Source organism: Acomys minous (genome assembly GCF_964271855.1).
Source record: "Acomys minous genome assembly, chromosome: 17".
Taxonomy (NCBI): Eukaryota; Metazoa; Chordata; class Mammalia; order Rodentia; family Muridae; genus Acomys; species Acomys minous.
The window spans coordinates 55,671,038-55,691,324 of NC_140500.1; the positions used below are offsets into that span (position 1 = coordinate 55,671,038).

The 20,287-nt window shown below is 46.3% G+C and overlaps 2 protein-coding genes and 1 long non-coding RNA gene across 3 annotated transcripts in view; 2 read left to right on the plus strand and 1 right to left on the minus strand.

Moving 5' to 3' along the window:
• RAB7A (RAB7A, member RAS oncogene family) overlaps positions 1-20,287 on the plus strand; it is a 47,229-nt gene that overhangs the window by 25,543 nt on the left and 1,399 nt on the right. Inside the window, exons 2-5 of the mRNA XM_084766646.1 lie at positions 8,176-8,236; positions 9,588-9,714; positions 16,537-16,755; positions 17,443-17,571. Coding sequence (XP_084622772.1) covers positions 8,184-8,236; positions 9,588-9,714; positions 16,537-16,755; positions 17,443-17,571 — 528 coding nt within the window. The 5' untranslated portion in view covers positions 8,176-8,183. The remainder of the gene's footprint in view (positions 1-8,175; positions 8,237-9,587; positions 9,715-16,536; positions 16,756-17,442; positions 17,572-20,287) is intronic.
• Positions 18,103-20,287, plus strand: part of LOC311588705 (pre-mRNA-splicing factor ISY1 homolog) — a 176,236-nt gene continuing 174,051 nt past the window's right edge. The window contains exon 1 of the mRNA XM_084766641.1: positions 18,103-18,108. Within this exon, the coding sequence (XP_084622767.1) occupies positions 18,107-18,108 (2 nt within the window). The 5' untranslated portion in view covers positions 18,103-18,106. The remainder of the gene's footprint in view (positions 18,109-20,287) is intronic.
• Positions 18,618-20,285, minus strand: LOC311588713. The gene is made up of 2 exons (XR_014776325.1): positions 20,042-20,285; positions 18,618-19,876 (listed from the first exon to the last, which is right to left on the minus strand). It is a non-coding gene; the product is annotated as an uncharacterized lncRNA (long non-coding RNA).

Here is a 20,287-nt window from a genome sequence, read left to right on the forward strand (position 1 = left end):
CACTTGTTGGCTAGGTAAATGCCTGATAAGACCATTCGTGAGCTCTATTTCTTATGTCAGGTGACACAATAGCCGTGTTCTCTTCATTATCTTACTTAGGATCTTTGTTTCTCACGTGAAAGCACATGCATGTTTGAGTGCATGCAGTGGAGTGTGTTGAAGAGGGTTTCCCCGTTGTGTGGTGCTTCCCTTCAGGGCTTGTCTTCTTGTCTCGCCATTGGCTAGCCCTGGTTTCTTTGTTCTTTGTTCATTTGTCCTTTGTTTTTTTTTTTCCATTCTTTCTATAATATTATTTATTATTTGCATGTGTCTGCACACAGGGCAGAGGTGTGTCTATGCATGTGCTTGCCATAGTATGCATGGAAGTCAGTGGGGAACTGTGTAGAATTGATTCTCTTTGCATCTGTCAGGTGTGTGCAGCAAGTACTTTATATATTCAGCATCCTCACAGGTTAATGGACTTGGGTCTTTCCCCAGTGATCAATTATACATTGTCATTTCCCTCAGAGTTCGGGAGCCTCTGCTGCTTGCCTGTAGCGTGGGATGTGATCTGAAGTTCTTCTTTGAACAGGGCAGCCAAAGAAGACTGTAAAGTCAGGTATTTGGCAAAACAGGAAAAATTCAAGGCCTCCAGCCTGAAATCCATAAGGAATTTAAGGTCAGCTTGGGATACATGAATATCCAAAAAACAAAAACAACAACAACAACAAAAAAACATGAACATTTAGGTAGAACTCTAATATAGAGCCTGGCCTGGTATTGGGCATTTGATACTCATGAAAATTGAGTGTTTCTTCACTCAGTTCAAAGATGATGCTTGTTAAATGACACCTGAGGTCATGCACAGGCTTCCTAGTCTCTAGCTGTTCTCTTCCTGTTCTCTGTAGGCCTTACATTTTAAGCAACAAGGGCCACTTAGGAAGTAGCTGAGAGGTACATGAGGGTCAGAGCAGTTCTCCCCGGTGGTGTGAGCTGATTTCGCATGGCTAGGGAAGTGCATTTCCCGTTACCTACCTTACAGGCAGCGTGCCACAGGTTACCTGATAGCATCACACAAGCTCCCTGGGCCTGCAAAGGGATAGCAGTGTTTAAGGGCACCAAGTCTGGCTTGTGGGAATTAGCAGCAAAAGCCTCCTAGCACTTAGCGCTCTTGTCTGGTAAGTGCATGGCCCCTTGCCGCCGCTGTCCATCACGGCACTAGGATATAGAACCATGGCACAACAATTTGTTGAAATTTGTTGGGGAAGGGTTGTCAGATAGTTTTTAGAAATCGTATAATCTTCCAAGATTTTTGCTTTGTTCTTCAACCAGTTCTTTAAGGATCATAGACCACTGAGCAAAAGAAATATTCTTTCCAACTGAGGGATTTAGCCAGTTGGTGTTGGAGTGCCGGCTTAGCATGTGTGCAAGTATTGCTAGCATCTCCAAAAAGAAAATTGCTTCTGATTTTTAAAGGAGAGCACAGGGAACACTTACTAATATTATCTTGCTGCTTCAGAGACCCTTTTTCTTTCTTTTTTAAAATTTCACCACTTTACAACCTGATACCAGCCCCCCGCCCACCCACCCCCACCTTTTTTTTTATTCAGACTTATCAGCTAGCCTTTTCTCATGATGACTTATAGGCTTAAGCTTTTCATTTGAATAAGGGGAAACAGCATCACAGTCCCTAATAGAGTTGGAAGAAGAAAAAAAAAAGGTTGTCTACAGGGAAGAGGTTCTTCTAAAGGAAGATAGTGGACACGCTATCCTCAGGGGTCACCATCCTTTCTTCCCCTAGCACGGCTGGACTTGAAAGCTAGCGTGAGAGAATGGATTGCTGTAGGACAGTGTGTGCCTGTCCCCTGCCCCTCATGACAGGTGGCCATGAACCCAACGTGATAAAAGGTAGAGTGGTGTGGTGTCCAAAAGAACATCACTACCCTCAGGAGAGCAGGCTTGTTCCAGGGCATGTAGGGTTAGGGAGGTGTGGCGTGCTTCCTTGACAGTTGAGCGTGAGCTTAGTTGAGAAGGGAGTTTGACTATTTCTCTCAAAACGGTCGCTTTCCTGTGCACGGCAAGCAGATGAATCTGCATTCTCGAGCTCCTTTCCATCTCGAGCTGTCCCTCACCCTCCTCACAGTCACCTAGTCTCTGGACGCTTCAGTCTTGCTTGTTTTCATTCCAGACCCCAGCTCCCCACCCCTTCTTTTATTTCACATTTTCTGTCTTACTTTCTGGCAACTTCCTAATGCTTGGGGTGGATTAATGACAAGTAAAATGTCTTAAAGCCACTACCCATTAAAAAAACAAAACAAGCCTGGTGGTGGTGGTGCACGCCTTTAATCCCAGCACTTGGGAGGCAGAGGCAGGCGGATCGCTATGAGTTCGAGGCCAGCCTGGTCTACAAAGTGAGTCCAGGACAGCCAAGGCTACACAGAGAAACCCTGTTTCGAAAAACCAAAAAAAAAAAAAAACAAAAAAACAAAAACAAAACTATGATGCATGGTGGAGAGGCCAGAGGACAGCCTGGGGTGTTGTTCATACTCCCGCTTGCATAGATCGGGGTAGCGTGTTAGAGAGTGCTCTGAGATGCTCCTGTCTCTGCCTCCCAGCTCACCATAGGGACATGGGATTATAGATGAACACTAGCTACCATATTTGGCTTCACGCTGCCTGGGGGATTTATACTCAGGTCTCCACAGCTGTTGTTGCTAAATGACCAGTACAGCCTAATGTTTATTATCAGGCCTATAGTTATTATTATTATGGCAGTATAACCTGCTAGCAATCAATCAAGACACAGACATGTTATTTTTAAATAACCTTAGTTAACCTGGTGCAGGGCAGACATTAATCCTCTAGACTACTTCCCATATCTGCCCCAATCCCATGCCATCTGCTTCTAAGAATTTCTATCACGCTACCTCCCACCCATAAGCCCATATACTTGCTAATGTTCTTCATCTGGGTCAAGTCTCCGTCCATGCCGGCCACGTGCTGATTCTTCATCTAACCCATGGTAGTGCAACTTCCCCCACGCCCCACCCCCGTCTCTGTCTCTCCCCTCTGATCTCTCTTCTTCCCAAGATTCCCTCTGTCTCCCCAAGCCTAGGAACTTTAGCCATGCCTATCTCATTTGCCCTACCCAGGTGTGATGCCTTTTTATTAGTTAGCATCAAAATACATGAGACCAACTCCCACAGCATTTACCCACAGAAACTCATTTCTGACAGCATCGGGGAAAGAATGCTTCTTTTCAGGCATTGCACATTTAGTGTTGAGTTTGTCTCTGCTGGCATGTCCCCACCTTTGCCATGTTCTGTTTGTACTGCCTGGTGTGGCGATGGGCCTCCAGAAGGCACCTCTCTCCATCCGTTTCCTTTCAAATTGCATTGTATGTTTGAGGAATGCTGATGTTTCCATCTTAGTGTAAGGTGGTGAAATCCCAGCACAAATAAGCATTCCGCTGGGTGAAGTTTAAGTCCCAAATAATATTATTTTACTCTGAGACATGATCTTATAATACCACAGCCTAGGCAGCCCCAGCCTTACTTCCCTTGTGCCCAGGCTGACCTCAGCCTCATGATCCTCTTGCTTCACCTTCTCCTGTGTTGGGAATTGAACTAGCCGCCCTGCTAGCCGAATCCTATGCTCTGGTGCTCTTGTGTCCAGCTCACCATCAGGGTACTGGCTAAATCTCTTCTACTGTTTCCTCCCAGCCTCACCTCTCCTCTGGTGCCATCATCTCTTGCTTTGATAGCCGCAGCATTTGCCAGAATTAGGTCTTCATGGGGTGGGCTCCTCTACACTCTGGTTTCAGGACTTTGTCATGGCCTCCAAGGCTCCAAATGATGTGAGAAAAATCAGACTGCCTGATTTTTGAGGCCTGTGAACATGCTGTTCTCTCTGTCTGAAACTCATTGCTATCTTTTTCCACTTTAGACCCAGGCTCAGCTAGTTGTACAGGAATTGTTCCCAGTTCTTGAAGCTGTCATAACTACCTTCAACATAGCTTGATCTTAGTAGTATTCTACACATGAGCATACAGTTAGTGTACAGAGTAACACTTTGCTATATTGTTTTGCTTGGTGTCTCTTTTTCACCCCTAGTATTTACTTGATACGATTTCTGCCTATAGTCTAGTATCAATTTTTGCTTTTGCTGTTGTTAGTGAATGTAGTAAGATTATTATGGCACTGATTGATGGTCCTGGGCTGAAGAGTTCTATCAGTAGCATGATTCAGAAGTCACATAGAGCTTTCATGTGGTGCACATGTACATATGCAGGCAGAGCACTCATACACATAAAATAAATATTAGTGTAGAGCTTCCAGAAGCCATAGCAGGAGAACAGGACTAAAAGGGGGCTGCAGAGAAGGTCAGAGGTTAAGAGTGCTTGATGCTTTTGCAGAGGGCCCAGGCTTGAGACCCAACACCCATGAGGTGGTTCACAATATCAACAACTTTAGTTCCAGGGGGTCCAACAGCCTCTTTGACCTCGACAGGCATCTGGCACACTTTTGGTGCACAGACATTCATGTGAACAAAACACTAGCATTTGTATATAAATCCCAGGAAAAGAGCAAGATACTGAGGGGCTCCTCATTGTTCTCGTCGCTTCCTCCTAGGCTCATCCAAGTTCCTTTAGAAGCTTTGTTTCTGTTTTTGCTTTTTTCTTTTCTTTCTTTTTTTGTTTTTGTTTTTTGTCTTTCTGTGCCCCCATCCCCGCCCCCACAAGACAGGGTTTCTCCATGTAGGCTTGTTTGTCCTGGACTCAATTTATAGACCAGGTTGGCCTTTGAACTCACAAGAGATCTGCCTCTGCCTCCCTGTGTGTTTGGATTACAGATGTGTACCACCATGCCTGACTTTCTTCTGAAGCTTTTAAGTATCACTTTCCTCTTGAATTTCTTCAGAGATGATAATTCTAAATTAAACTACAGATACATAAAATTCCTGGAATATACAAATTAGGCATGACCATTGTGCTGTGTATTTCAAGTCTTCATACATTTTAGCATCTCAAAAACAAGTGAAAAAACATGAAATCGTGTAGGTGGAGGCAACAGCTTCATTAAGAAAGTGGCAACATGGTTATCTTTCAGGCAGACTCTTGAGCTTTGTGCTGTTCCACCTCCCCTGTCAAGCTAGCAGAGTGCCACAGCATATGTGGAACCTCAGTTGCCCACGTGGTACAGAAAGAGTAATGGGCACTGGAGGGTTGGAGGTTGGAGGCTAGCTTGGCTTTTTAAACATCTCAGAATTACCAAGACCCCTCAGAAGGCACACACTTTGACCTGAAGGAAAACTATGGGCAGGTCCTGGCGCCCTGGGAGCATGGAACCTGGGTTCAGAGTTAGTGGGTAAATTGCACAGTCATAGAGGGGGTACACAAACTCAGACCAATTGCTGAGTGCCGCCTTTCAAGCTCTTCTCACAAAATGACTTCATTATTTTTAAGGCAGTGACGTAGCCAAAGCCACCCGCTCATTCCCTTCCTCCTTCCTCACCTGGCTGGTGGTGTTTCATTCTTGCCCTCTCAGAACCAGTTCTCACTCTGTTTTTCTATTTTTCTGAGCACTCTAGAAAGTGTAGCCGATTCTGGCCGATGGTGGTGGCGCATGCCTACTATCCCAGCACTCAGGAGGCAGAGGCAGGCAGATCTCTGAGTTTAAGGCCGGCTTGGTCTACAAAGCGAGTCCAGGACAGCCAAGCCTACACAGAAAAACCCTGTCTTGACCGCCCCTCCACCCACAAAAAGAAAGAAAATGTAGCTGAGCCACTAGTGTGACCCTTTTTTGTTTGTTTGTTTGTTTGAATCAGTGAGAAGTTTTTACTACCATTCCTAGTTCTGTTCTATTTCATTTTTTCTTTTTTTCAATACAGGGTGTCTCTGTGTAGCCCTGGCTGACCTTGACTCACTTTGTAGACCATGCTGGCCTGGAACTCACAGTGATCTCCCTGCCTCTGCCTCTCAAGTGCTGGCTTTAAAGGTGTGCGCCACCACCGCCACCACCGCCACCACCGCCACCACCGCCACCACCGCCACCACCGGGTGGTTAGTTCCGCTCAACTTCAGTCCCTTAGCCTCCTGTTGTGTATTCCATTTATATTTATTTTCTGGAGTGTATTTTGGGAGCCTGGGAGGCATCATGTGACTTGAGGTACTTGTGGAGGTCATGGGATGGCTTCACTGCACCATATGGGTCTCAGGCACTGAGCTCAGTCTTGTCAGGCTCTTACCCGATGAGCTGTCTTGCCAGCCTGCACCTGCCATTCTGTTCCCTTTTCTTTTCTGTGTACAGTTTTCCTGGGTGTAAATTTATTTTTACATAAGTAGCTGAACAATAAATTCAAGAAAGTAAACAGAATTTAATGTGGTCTCACTTGTCCTAAAGGAGGTGTGCTTGGTTGCTAAGTCACCTCCTTAGGGCTTCTGTGACTGTGGAGTCATGGAATAGTCAGTATCCTTTCTGCAGATATGATGTTGTTGGTCTCCTTAACTCCACAGGCAGGTGTGTGTTCTGCCTTCCGCCCCCCACAGGATTTCTCTATGTAATAGCCCTAGCTGTCCTGGAACTTTCTTTGTAGACCAGGCTAGCTTCAAACATAGCTTCAGGCAGTGAAAATAAGCCAGACCTTTTCTGATGGTTGATCTTGATTGAAAGACACTAAGACATGTAAGGCTTGTAGTTTATTATTACGTTTGTTTTATTGTGTGTATGTATATGCATGTCTCAACATTCATGTGGAGGTCAGAGGAGTTGGTTCTGTCCTTCCAGCCTGTAGGACCAGGCATTGCACTCAGGCCATCAGGCTTGTGCCTTACCTGCTGACCCCAGGGTCATTATTTCAATATGGGTGGTACCATCCCATCCTTTGGGGGCAGGGTGGACTGAGAGGGGCGAGGAGGAAGCTCAGTGGTACAAGTTTTGTTTTGTTTTTGCTGTATGCTTTCTGGGTATTAGGAAGTCACCAGTTTCACTCCACACCCTCCTCAAAATGTGATCCATAAAAAATCATTTCAAAGGGTTCTTCATTTTTATCACAGCAAATAGCTTATCTCCATTAGTTGGCAAGATACCACTCCCATTTCTACACTGTCCCTATAGCCAGAAACAATGGAAAACAGTCACTTTGAAGGGGCATAGGCATAGGACTCCACTGCTTGTGGGCCAGTCAGTACAGGATCTTCTGTGTGCTCTTGGGTGCACTATCTATCACCTGTTGAAAAGGCCCCGACACCGTGGCCTGCTGCTTTTTTTCTTGCCTGCTGGACTCTTTTCTGTTAGTCACCTGTGTTTGGGATATACATTAAAATAATAGCAACCAGTATTTACCAGTTTACATACAGTACTCAGCTAGCAAGTAGTGTTTTTGAAATCCACTCATTTTCTGATAAGTCATTGACTTAGGAGCCCTTGTCAGGTTTGACAAGTGCTGGAAGAGTGAGCCGAGGCTCCGCATTTTACATACTGTATGGTAAGGGGAAACAAAGGCTGCCTAAGTTTTTTTAAAAAGGGGTGTCCTTAGAGTTGCACTTCAAAGTATTTTTCATCCTGTAACACCATGCTTGATAATTCTTTACTTGCACCAGACACATAGAAAGTAAAACTGTCCTTGTGGAGACTGTTAGAAAAGAGAGACTGCAGATAGCACATATACAGATGTATATAGGTGTTTTAAAGCGGCAAACAGTAGTTGGGGCAGGGGAGGGTGTCTCTTAGTTGGGTTACAGTTGCTGTGATGAAGTACCTAGGGGAAGAAAGGGTTTATTTGGCCTACACATGCCAGGTCATAAGCTCATTGAGGGAAGCCAAGGTGAGAACACGGAAGCAGGAGCTGATGCAGAGGCCAAGGCAGCCTGCTCTCGTATAGAACCCAGGACCAGCAGCCCAGGGATGGCACCACACACAGAAGGAAGGAGTGAAGGAAATTCTTTCGCTAAGAAAGTAGTACAGATCTCCTTTGTGGAACTCTTAAGTCTGTTTGGAGTATTGATCCCAACTGCTGATGCCAGGGATGGATCCAGCACTTGAAAGACAGCAGCACCTTCACCCTGCGGCTCGCGCAGTCTAGGCTAGCTCCAGGGCTCACAGTTCTGCTAAGGTTGCTGGGGTGCTGTTCTTGGAGTAGTGGCAGAGTTTGCCTTGGTGTTGCCTCAGCTCACCTACGCTCTTCTCCTTTCTACAGCTTAAAGGATGACCTCTAGGAAGAAAGTGTTGCTGAAGGTCATCATCCTGGGAGATTCTGGGTAAGTGTTTCTCATGAATTTGAGCTCACAGATCAGCTTGGAGCCTCATCTTCACTGATGTCAAGACCAACAGTTTCACATCCTGCTTCCTCCTGCTAAACACCTGAGATGACAGTGATGGTTTGGAATGGCAGCAAGATCTCTTCACAAAATTCTACCACTTGAGCTACCTGTACTGAAACCTATAACCTGTGTTCTGTGTGTGATGGACATGTGCACTGTGGGTTCGCTTATGTTTTTGTTTTGTAGTGCTGTGCTGTAATCAAAGGTGCTCTCCTATAGAGCTAATCCCTCTTCCCCTGTACTTTTTCTTTTTTAAGATTTATTTATTTATTGTGCATACCAGGTACCTGCAGGCTAGAAGAGTGCACTAGACCCCATTACAGATGGTTGTTAACCACCATGTGGTTGCTGGGAATTGAACTCAGGATCTCTGGAAGAGCAGTTAGCACTCACCCTCTGAGCCATCTCTCTAGGTGCAACCCCCTCTCCTTGTACTTTTTTAAAAGTTGCACTTATTTATTTTGCATGTGTGTGGGAGTATTTTGTGTTTGTGTATATGGGGAGGTTGCACATACCTTGGTACGTGTGTGGAGGTCAGAGTGTAATTTGCAAGAACTCTCCACCACCAGTGAATTCTGGGGATTGAACTCATGTTGTTGGGCTTGGCAGTGCCTTTACTTGCTCTCTTAGTTACTTTTCTACTTCTGGGATGAGACACAATGACAAACGCAACTCACAGAAGAGTTTAATGGGGCCTCCAGTTTCGGAGGGTGAGTCCATGACTGTCATGGTAGGGAGCATGGGCATGGCGCTGGAGCAGAAGCCAAGAGCTAATTCACAAGCACTAGGCTGAGAGAGAGCAGAGGGTAGACGTATGCACACAAGCACTGGAAATGGATAGTTTGAAATATTCAAAAGAGTGTTTTGAAACCTTCTAGCCCACCCCCAGTGGGACACACCTGGAGATCACATATTCAAATATATGAGCCTGTGGGGGCCATTGCATTCAAACTACCACCCCTGCCAAGCCGTCCCCTGCACTCTCAGGAAAACACAAACCTTCTAGTCTGTGATGTTAGTGCTGTTATTGTTGGTGCTATCCTGGGCTGAGAGGGAGATGCCTGTTCTCAATTATGACAGGCAGGTTCCTTTGATAAAATGCTTTGTTTGTTTGTTTGTTTGTTTTTAACTATTACAGTACTAGGGGTTGAACCCAGTGTGTGTGTGTGTCAAGCAAGTACTATACTAACTAAACTATCTCCCTAGCCCAGATAGGTTGCTTTAAAAATTGTAGACACAAGTTGGTTCCAGTCCCTTATTTAGACTTACGGTTTTTCTACCATTTCAGTGTTGGAAAGACATCTCTCATGAACCAGTATGTGAATAAGAAGTTCAGTAACCAGTACAAAGCCACAATAGGAGCAGACTTTCTGACCAAGGAGGTGATGGTGGACGACAGGCTCGTTACCATGCAGGTAAGCCACCATGCAGCCACACTCTGGCTTAGTGAGTCTCCCTTGTGTGTGTGAGGGCCTCTTTCTACCTTTACGTGGGCTCTAGGGTTGAGCACAGGTCACCAGGCTTACCTGGCAAGCACTTTATCTGCTGAACCCTCATGCAGGCCCAGTTTATTCACTCTAAAATGTTTTTCACATCTGCTTTCTTAACCTGTTTCTCAAAACTATCAGCATACACCAGGCTGGCCTTGAACTCAAACATTCATCTGCCTCTGGCTCCTAATGACTAGGGTTAAAGGTGTACAGCCTCATATCTGGCTTCCATCTTGTTTGAGACTTGTTGTGTTCTGGTTTTCCACTGTGTATGCCAGGTTAGCTGTCTTTAAGCTTACAGGGATTTCCCTGTCTCTGTCTCCCATGCCCTTGTTGTAGTGCTGGAAGTACAGACGCTTTTACATGATGGGTTCTGGGAATTTGGGCATGAGTCCCTCATATTTGTATAGCAGGGACTTGATCCACAGAGCCATGTCTCTAGCCCCACCTTTGTTTTTGTTGTTATGTGCACGCTTTGTGTGTAGGTGCTATGATTAATAGAAATAATTCGCTTCTCTACTTCAGCCTTGTTGGGGTTCCTGCAGCCGTCACTTTGTCTACTTATGACCATGGTATCCCAGAAAGATGGAAGAAAGAACCATTGTTTCCTTTTTGTCTCCTGCTAGTCCTTCACTCAATGTGATGTGCTTACTGACCTGCTGACGTGTGGGTGGTGCCAGCAGGACCCTTGAGTCATGTCCATATCCATCTGGAAGTCTTAAACTTACACAGCTCAGGTGTCTGTTGACACTTTTACCTCTAGAGGCAGATTGAGTGTTTCCCATTGCAGTCCTGGCGGCCCCTGGCAACTAGGAAGGCTCAGGAAAATGTGTGTGTGGAGTAGACTAAAAGTAATGTTTTTAGGGTCAGGACGTGGCTCAGTGGTAGATGAGTGACCTAACATGTGCAAGCCTTCGAGTTTAATCTCCTTGACAACGAAAGTTAATTTTTGCACATGTAGCCTTCAAGCTGTGGTATGGGGATGAGGGTGTGTGTGTATGCTTGAGTATGGTGACTCAAGTGTACATACATGTGTATGAAGGCCAAAGGTTGCTGTCTGGTGTCTTTGTTACTTTCTTTCCACGCACCCCAAGACAGGGTTTCTCTGTGTAGCCTTGGCTGTCCTGGACTTGATTTGTAGACCAGGCTGGCCTTGAACTCATCGTGATCCTCCTGCCTCTGTTTGGATAACAAGTGTGCGCCAGTAGGCCTGGCTCCTTTGTTATTCTCTGCCTTAATACATTCATGCACAGGCCCCCGCCTGACTAGACTGTACACATTCGTCTAGTCTGGGTGGTAGCTTGTCCCGGGGATCTTCTGTCAATGCTGCTCACGTACAGAACTCCAGGAGGCCTGCCACACCCACTCCGTATTTTACCTAGGTGCTAGGGATCCACATTCTGTCCTTGTGCTTACTTTCTCCCAGTACCACGTTTTTCTTTCTACCCCTACCTGCCTTATTGTTTATTTTAAATGTACTTTCTGTGTATGGGCGTTTGCCTGTGGCGGTCAGAGAAGGTGGTTGTCAGGTCCTCTGAACAGGAGTTAGAGCTGTTTGTGAGCCAGTAGCTGACTAGTAGGCCTCAGTGCTCCCCTCTTTGCTTCCTCCAGGTTGGGATTACAGGTATTTTATTGTACCTGGCTTTTATATAGGTGGTAAGGATCAGAATTCAGGTCCTTATACTTAAAACCCCTTTTTTCTTTTTCTTTTTTAAAGTTAGTGTTTCATCAGGGTAGTGGTGGCACACGCCTTTAATCCCAGGAGAGGCAGGCTGATCTCTGAGTTTGAGGCCAGCCTGGTCTAAAGAGTGAGTTCCAGGACAGCCACAGCTACACAGAGAAACCCTGTCTTGAAAAATAAAATGTGTGTAGCATTTCATTTACTCTTTGTGGGTCTGGGGAGACAACAGGTGCAGGCCAGGCAGGCCTAAAATTTTGTAGCAGAGGATGGTGGCCTTGAATGTCTGATCCTCCTGCCTCTGCCTCTGCCTCCTGAGTGCGGGGATTATAGGCTTCTGCATCACACCCAGCACAAAGGTAAGAACCCTTAGTTTTTCAAGACAGGGTTTCTCTGTGTAGCCTTGGCTGTCCTAGACTCACTTTGTAGACCAGGCTGGCCTCACACAGTGATCTGCCTGACTCTGCCTCCCAAGTGCTGGGATTAAAGGCGTGCGCCACCACACCCGGCTCTGGTAAGAACTCTTAATTGGCTCACATTTTAGGATGGATGTAATATAAGTCAGCTTCTCCTGCACGTCTACACATATGCACATACATCTGAAGATTTTCAAAGTACCTGAGTGGAAGTTACTGACACCAGATTTGAGAAAAGGAAATTTCCAGAGCAGAGAGGAAGTGAAATTTGTGATAGGCTCAGAGACTCCTACCATGGATGGGATGGTTTCTTTGTTTCATTTTGGTTTGTTGTTGTTGTTGTTGTTGTTGTTTTTTAGACAAGGTTTCTGTTGAGCCTTAGCTGTCCTGTACTCACTTTGTAGACCAGGCTGTCCTTGAACTCACAGAGATCTGTCTGCGTCTGCATCTGCCTCTGCCTTCCGAGTGCTAGGTTTACAGGTGTGTGCCACGGCACCCAGTGGGATGGGATGGTTTTTTAAGTTTCAGCTTTGAAAAGACAGGAGATGTAAGCCACTGCCCATATGGGGAGCTAAAGCTGAGAAGTACCTCCCTGCAACCCCCACACTCCACACATGTCCAGTCTCCAGGAAGACAGGCCAAAGGCTGGCAATGCTTGTAAGATTCATGGGCTTGAGACATTGCCCCCTTGGCGTTGTCCCCCTTGCGTTGTCCTCTTGTATGGTGCTTTCTTTGGTGTGTGTGTGTGGGATGGAGAACTTGGACATGAACCTAGGATCTCTTAAGTGCTGTGCTGTTGGGCTTTGTCCCCAGGCCTTTTAAAACTAGTATCTTGAGACAAGGTATTGTTTTTTTTGCTGCCCAGGCACTGACCTTGAACTTGCAAAATCTGTCTCAGGCTCCCTAATAACTGAAATTAAAGATATTTGTACCCAGATATAGCTTCATGTGTGTAATAGTGAAGTTTATACTCTTCAAAGAACAGGAATCTATCTTGAAGAATTTAACAGAAACTATCTTTCTTAATGTCTATCATTCTTAACAAAAACCAAGATTAGTCTGTGGTACACTTAAAATTGGAGTGAGGGTGTTTCTGGCCACTTGAGGAAATCTTATGTCACAAGTTATCTTCACAGTGACTACCTTTAAAAAAAAAAAAAAAAAAGGGCGGAGGGGATTGAAACCAAAATGGAAAAAGTTGCTATTTTAAAATGAGGATATGGAAAATTTAGAAGTTCAAAAACTTAAAAAAATAATAATAATCAAAATAAATGAAGGCACTGTTAAACTGTAGAAGCACAGTAAGCTGCAGGGGTTGGGCAGGGTTTCAAAAACAACCTGGTACTGGCTTAGTGGTACCCATCTTGTGAGTTCTGTGGATCTCTATGAGGTCAGCCTAGTCTATATAGTAAAAGACATGCAGAGCTACGTAGTGAGACCCTGTCTTAGAAAAAACAACAAAACCAGACAGACAAACACAAAGGAGCTTGAGACTGCACGAAACCACACAGCAGCTCTGAGAGCTCCTAAAGAACAGGTGACTTGCAGGATGGGCAGCTAGGCTGGTGAGGTCCACAACAGCAGAGGAGGGAGGGAACAGGCGCTGGCCACAACACAGGAGCTGCACTGTGGTTCTGGGCATCAGTCACAGGGTTGGGAAGTGAGATTCCAGCCACGCTCACTGCTGCGGTGCATCCCACCAGGTAGATTCAGGTGAGCCACCCTGGAGACCAGAAGCGTCGAGGAGAGACTGGGATGAGGTGGCAGCTTCTGAGTGATGGGGCAGAGCCTGCAGTGAGCCTGACAAATTTACTGGGAAAAGAGAAGGCAACACAATAAAAGGACCCAGTGCTGAGCCCCTTGGTCTCTAAGAGTGCCTTTTATATGAAGGAGTCAGGTCTGGTTCACTGGCTATAATCCCAGCAGTTTAGGGCCATCAAGGATACTGATTTATTTTTAGTGGAGATTCACTCTGTCTAGTCCAGGCTGCCCTCAAACTCTTGCTTTTTGTTTGTTTGTTTTGTTTTGTTTTCCAAGTGCTAAGACTACAGGCTTTAACTATCAGACCCAGCTAACTAGAGCTCCTCCTCTCTTTGGGGATGGGCAGTGTTAGGGACTGAGCCCAGAACCTCCCACATGATAAGAAAGCGCTCTGCCACAGAGCTCTTGACTCCAGCCCTGTTCACTGATTTTTTAAGAAAGATCTATTTATTTACTATTTATACAGTAGTCTGCCCACATGTGCACCTGCAGGCCAGAAGAGGGCACCAGATCTCATTATGGATGGTTGTGAGCTACCATGTGGTTGCTGGGAACTGAACTCATGACCCTTGGAAAAACAGATAGTGTTCTCAGCCTCTGAGCCATCTCTCCAGTTCACTGATTCTAATTGAACAAAAGCATAATCTTACATCTGCAGAGAAGAAAGCAAACAGGCAATAGAAACTTGAGAAAATAAATTAATAGAGCTTCTAAAACTTTGGAAATTTCAGTTACCAGTAGATTGGACATAGCAGAAAAGATCTGCAACAAAGAAACAGGGAAACCTGGAAAAGCAGGCTCAGTGAGGTCTCACTCGCTTGCTTTTTATTTTTGTCCTAGGGTTTACACATGCGCAGCAAGCACTCTTCCATTGAGCTATATATACCTCCAGCATAGGCCCACACACAGTTACAGGCAGAATAAAGATAAAATTTGCCAAGAATTTCCCAGAACGGACACTGCACCAATTCAGAGATCCAGAAAGCTCAACTTCCAGGAAGGATAAATAAGAAATGTACATGAGCGACAGTGATACCCACCCTCAAAAGACCAAAGAGGGGACAAGAAAGGCATGGCCCTGAGGGTGCCAGCTAACCGTAGCACCACAGCAGGGCTGCAGTGGGCGCGTGTCCAAAAGGCATAGTCAGCTGGGCATGGTGACGTACACCTTTAATCCCAGCACTGGGGAGGCAGAGGTAGGCCCATCGCTCTGCGTTCGAGGCTAGCCTGTCTACAAAGTGAGTCCAGGACAGCCAAGGCTACACAGAGGAAACCCTGTCTTGAAAAACCCTCCAAAAAACAAATGGTGTAGTGAGCAGATTGTTTTTAGAATTAGAGCTCTGATACTGAAAGCACAGGCTCTTTCTCTTCTGGCCTCCACAAGCACCACACCACAGGCAAAGAAAAAGATTAAAAAACAAACAAAACCAAGTGTATAGAGTTAAGAGTCGTTTCAAATGGTTGCTATGATACATGAGGCCCTGGGTTCCATCTCCAGCAGTGTGGAGCAAGTGTGTCTACTCAGGACTCATCTGAAACACTTCCTCACTGAGATGCAACCTTTATGTCCTGCCCAGAGCTTCAGGTTTGTACTTGAGGTGGTCAACAGCTATAGAGTAAGTTCAAGGTCAGTATTGGGCTACTTTAGATCCCATTTTTTAAAAGGTAAACATAAGGGCTGGAAAGGTGGCTCCATGTTTAATAACACTGGCTACTCTCTTCCAGTGGACCCTGGTTTGAATTCCAGCACGCACAGGAGCTCACAGCTATCAGTAACTATGGCCCCAGGGAATTTGACACCCTTCTCTGCCATCCTCGAATACCAAGCATGTACCTGGTGCACAGACATACATGCAGGCAAAACACTCATAGAATAAAATGATAATTAAAAAATTTAAATTAAGCCAGGCAGTGGAGGCACATGCCTTTAATCCCAGGACTTGGAAGAGGCAGGACGATCTGGCAGCCTGGTCTACAGAGTGAGTTCCAGGACAGCCAGAGAAACCCTGTCTTGAAAAACCAAAAAAAGAAAAAAAAATGAAAACAAATGTTGTAAATAAAATTGATTTGTCATGTCTACATCGAATATAAGGAGATCCCTGTGTATAACCTTAGATATCTCTGGATTCCTTACAATACCTAATCCCATGTGAGCAGTTATTAGACTGTCTAGGAATAGTGATTAAGGAAGGAAATCCATAAATGCCTTTTAGAGTCATGGCCTGCTGCTAGTTGAGTCCTCAGGTGTGGCTCCACATTGGGTCCTACCATAAGGAAAGCAGGGTTGGAGTTATACATTGTAACGGCAAGTGGAATAGTGACAGCTGTGTTGTGCCAGTCACATTTCTGACACTGTCAAGGAAGAAGCCAGGTCAGTGTGCAATACTGTGACTGAACCGGTGGCATTAGTACAGGCACGCAGAAAGCCCAGGGGACAAGGCCTTAACTAGTGGGACCTGCTGCTAGCTTCTCCAGTTTTTTTTCCTCAGGATTTTTGTTTAGTTTTGGTTTTGTTTTGAGTTACAAAACAAAACAAAACAAAAAACCCAGCTTTTTGATTAAAGAAATGACATTGTGCGTGGTGGCACACGCTTTTAATCTAGCACTTAGAGGCTTGTGGTAGTGCATGCCTATAATCTCCACACCCAGGAAGCCGAGGCAGCACTGCAAGTTCAAGGCCTGCCTAGGCTATATACAGCACTCAAATAAAGCACGGTGAACAAGCCTGTCCACAGTTCCTAGAATGCGTAAGTTTTGAAGCTGTAGCTTCATGCTCTATGTACATACCTGGGAGGAGAGGAGACTCATGCCAGCTCTCCTCCCCCAAAACATGTGTGCACACACATGCACACACCAGCACCTCCTGAAGACCAGGAGTTTTGTTTCTTGCAGATCTGGGACACAGCGGGACAAGAACGGTTCCAGTCTCTTGGTGTGGCCTTCTACAGAGGTGCAGATTGCTGTGTTCTTGTGTTTGATGTGACTGCCCCCAACACATTCAAGACCCTCGACAGCTGGAGAGATGAGTTTCTCATCCAGGCCAGCCCCCGGGATCCCGAGAACTTCCCTTTTGTTGTATTGGGAAACAAGATCGACCTCGAGAACAGACAAGTAAGCACCGAGTCAGAGTGGCAACCAGCACAGGCTGCTCCTCTGCCCGGGAGTGTGGAGGCCTCTCTGCCAGGCTCGGGGAACTGGGACGGTGAGGCGGGAGTGCCTGGCCCTCAGCTGCCCCCAGTCAGCTCTGACGCAGGCCTATGTTTATTCTCAGAGCCTCTGTTCCCCTGCGGGACCTTAGAGGAAGGAATTGTTCTCATTTCAAGGGTGGAGAGTGCTGTGCGCTTGTCTTGCTCTGCTGTGATTCTGCACAGCATCTCTGTTGGAACATAGCATTGTTAATTATAGCTCAGCTTATTTCTGACATCTCTCTCCCTTTCCAAAGTTTGTCTCTTTCTTGGCTGGGGCAGGGGAAGGAAAGAGCTAAGGGGTGAGCACTGCAAAGCCTGTGCCACTTGTCATTTCTGCATAGGTGAGCTTAGATGAACGAGGGAACGGGGGCCAAGACAGCTATGGACCCAGGAGAATCACTCTCCTCCTCCCGGGATTGGCCTGGGCCACAAGGGCCACAAGGTCTGGCTACGGACAGAGGCAGCTCCAGTTTGGACCCTTCACACGGGCAGGTCTATATAGGCCACAACATCCTCATTCCCAGACCTCTGCACAACTGTGTACCTGTCCTGGGGAGGACTGCTGCGTCACTGTCTCCTGTTCGTCACTAGTATTCTCCTCCCTCTGTAGGTGGCCACAAAGAGGGCACAGGCTTGGTGCTACAGCAAAAACAACATTCCTTACTTCGAGACCAGTGCCAAGGAGGCCATCAACGTGGAGCAGGCCTTCCAGACAATTGCTCGGAATGCCCTTAAACAGGTGGGTCTCCAGGGCCCTCGAGTGACGTCTGATGCTCTTCCCTAGCTGGGGAAACCTTCTCTGGGCAGATAGGTCATGGCAGATTCTGCCCTAGTCCCACAGGGGCCCACGGCAGAGCTGGGGTACATATTGGGGGGAATTTAAAAAGTGATCTGTGGATGTCAGCTCTGTCTGCTCTTTCAGTTGCCACCTTCACATTCATAGCATTGTCACTTCGAGCCTCTCCTCCTCAGCTGCCTACTGGGCTCTTCTCTCAATGGCCAGCATGTGCTCATGAGGTTTGGTGTCATTTTAATAGTTCATCTTTTCTTTACTAGAAAGAGAAACTAGGTGTCCTTTTGAGTTCTCCAGACGAGGATGCCTTTCAAATAGGGCTCGTTAGGTCACTGACTCACCAAGGATCCTGACAGCACATGCGGTCCTTTCAGAGGCAGCCCTTGGCAGTGTGCCCAGAGTGCTCAGTCTCCTCCCTTTCTGCTTTTCCCCCTCCCCAACTCTCATCTTTGATAGCCTTTGGCTATAGAAAGAAAAGGCCATCTTACCTGGGCACGGTGGTACCTGCCTATAATTTCAGCACGTAGGGAGCTGAGGTGAGAAGAAAGGAGAATGGCCAGTTCTGGGACATCTGGGCTACACAGAAAAAGGCTAGATGTGGTAGAACATGCTAGATATAATCCCAATACTTGGGAGGTGGAGGGCACTGTGGGATGTATAAGACCTTGTGTCTAACAACATAAGTTTATCTGACAGGTGCATTCTAAAGGTCTGGCTATAACCCTGAGTGAGTGTGAGTGTTGGGATAGCCTTTGTCCCCATGAAGTGTGACTCTGGTTTAAATGCATTCGTGTTCCTCTTCAGATATGTCAGATGTGTGATCCCAAGGGTGTTGAGAACACAGCTTTACCTGGCTATCTTTATTTCAGTGTCTTTAGTTCTGATACTGTACCACCCCCTCCCAGCCTAGTTGAAAAGCCTGTTGAGATTTTTTGCTCGGATTGTATTAACTTCTTGGGTGGGCCATAACAAAATACCATACATCAGACAGCTTATATACACAAGACTTTTTATTTTGTTGTTACAGTTTTATGAGAGGGTTTGGAATGGGGGACTCTTGGCACATATATGTCTGTCATCTTGCTGTATCCACACAGGGCTGCTTTGCTCAAAGAGCAAATGTGCTAAGCCCTCTGGGTGTCTCAGTAACAACATACACAATAAGCCTTGGAGCTTGAGCTCAGGTGGATAGAGAGTTCCCCTGACATGCATGAGACCCTGGGATCCACCTCCAGGACCTCAAGGTAGCGCATGCCTTGTCATCCCAGCAGTAGGTGGAGGCAGGATTTAGGAGTTCAAGGCCAGCCTAGGATACTATAGGACCATGTCTGAAGAGGAAAATAGAAAGTCCTGTGAGAGCAGATGCCACATACAATCCTGATCTAATCCGAATTCTCTAGCATAGGCACACTGAAGGTTAGGGCTGCAGCATAGGGACTTCCGGGGTTGACACCCATTCTGTCCAAGGCTGGCATTCATATTCTTTGGTTTTTGTGTTAAATATATGTCTTAGTGCTGACAGGAATATAAATTTATTCTGCTTACAATATCCAAAATGTCAAAACAGCATAAATGTTCACAAACTGATGAGTGTCTAAACAAAAGTTGGGTGGTTCATCTACTACAGATGCCATTCAGCCGAGGAGTAGGTCAAGGCTGTAACACAGAGTCTGAAATGAAGCCTGTTTCAAATTAAGACCCGCTGTCTTAGAAGTCCATTAAAAGGAGGCTTTGCTAGAGTGGGACATGGTACACACAGCTGTCATCCTTGTAGAGGCAGGAGGATTGCCGGAGGAAGACCTGCGTTTAGCACAACAGCAACTGCCACAAGACAGGTGTATGGTGAAGTATGGCTCAGTGCAGAGGGCTTCCCTGGGCTCCCACTGCTGCTTCAGAGGGGAGAGGAGAGAGAAGGCTGGTTTCTGGGGAGAGAGCTTCTGCTTACTTAGCACAGGGTTTCTTTTAGGGGTGGTGAGTGTCGTGAGCGTATGTGATAGTGGCGCAGTTCTGTACGTACACTGAGACCACCACGTTACACACTTGGTATGTAGGATCCCCAGTAAAGAAAGCTTGTCTGTTTGAGACAGGGTTCTCTATGTCCTGTTAGCGTCCTGGACTTGCCGCTTTGTAGACGAGGCTGGCCTCGAACTCAGAGATCCACCTGCCTCTGCCTCCTGAGTGTTGGGCTCACAGGTGTGTGTCAGTAAAGCTCTTCTTTGTATTTAGGATGTAGTCAAAGATATTTTTTAAGCTGTTGTGAATAAAATAAAATACTGTTTAGGAAATGTTCCCCCTTCTTGGGTACAATTCTAAGTGAGGGGTGGACCCTAGGGCCTGGTGTGGATGCACTCAGTTACTCCTCACAGAAGGGCTAATCCAGGAAGTGATGACAGTGACCAACCAAAGTCCATCTTACCTGCTCATGCAACACAGCAATGGTATCACCCTCAGTTCTGCCCCTCAGCCTGCAACATGTGGGAAAGAAAAAGAAACAAGCTCCAGGACAACAGCCGAGAAAGTTCAGTGGGAGGTGTGGCATGGGGGAGCTTCTTGGGGCCATGGAGCCATGAGCAGGGCCCGATGTAGCTGTGGCTCCTGCTGACCGATCGTCAGGTTCTGTCCCTGTGGCCCACGTCATCAACCTCTCTCTCCCCCTCCCTGT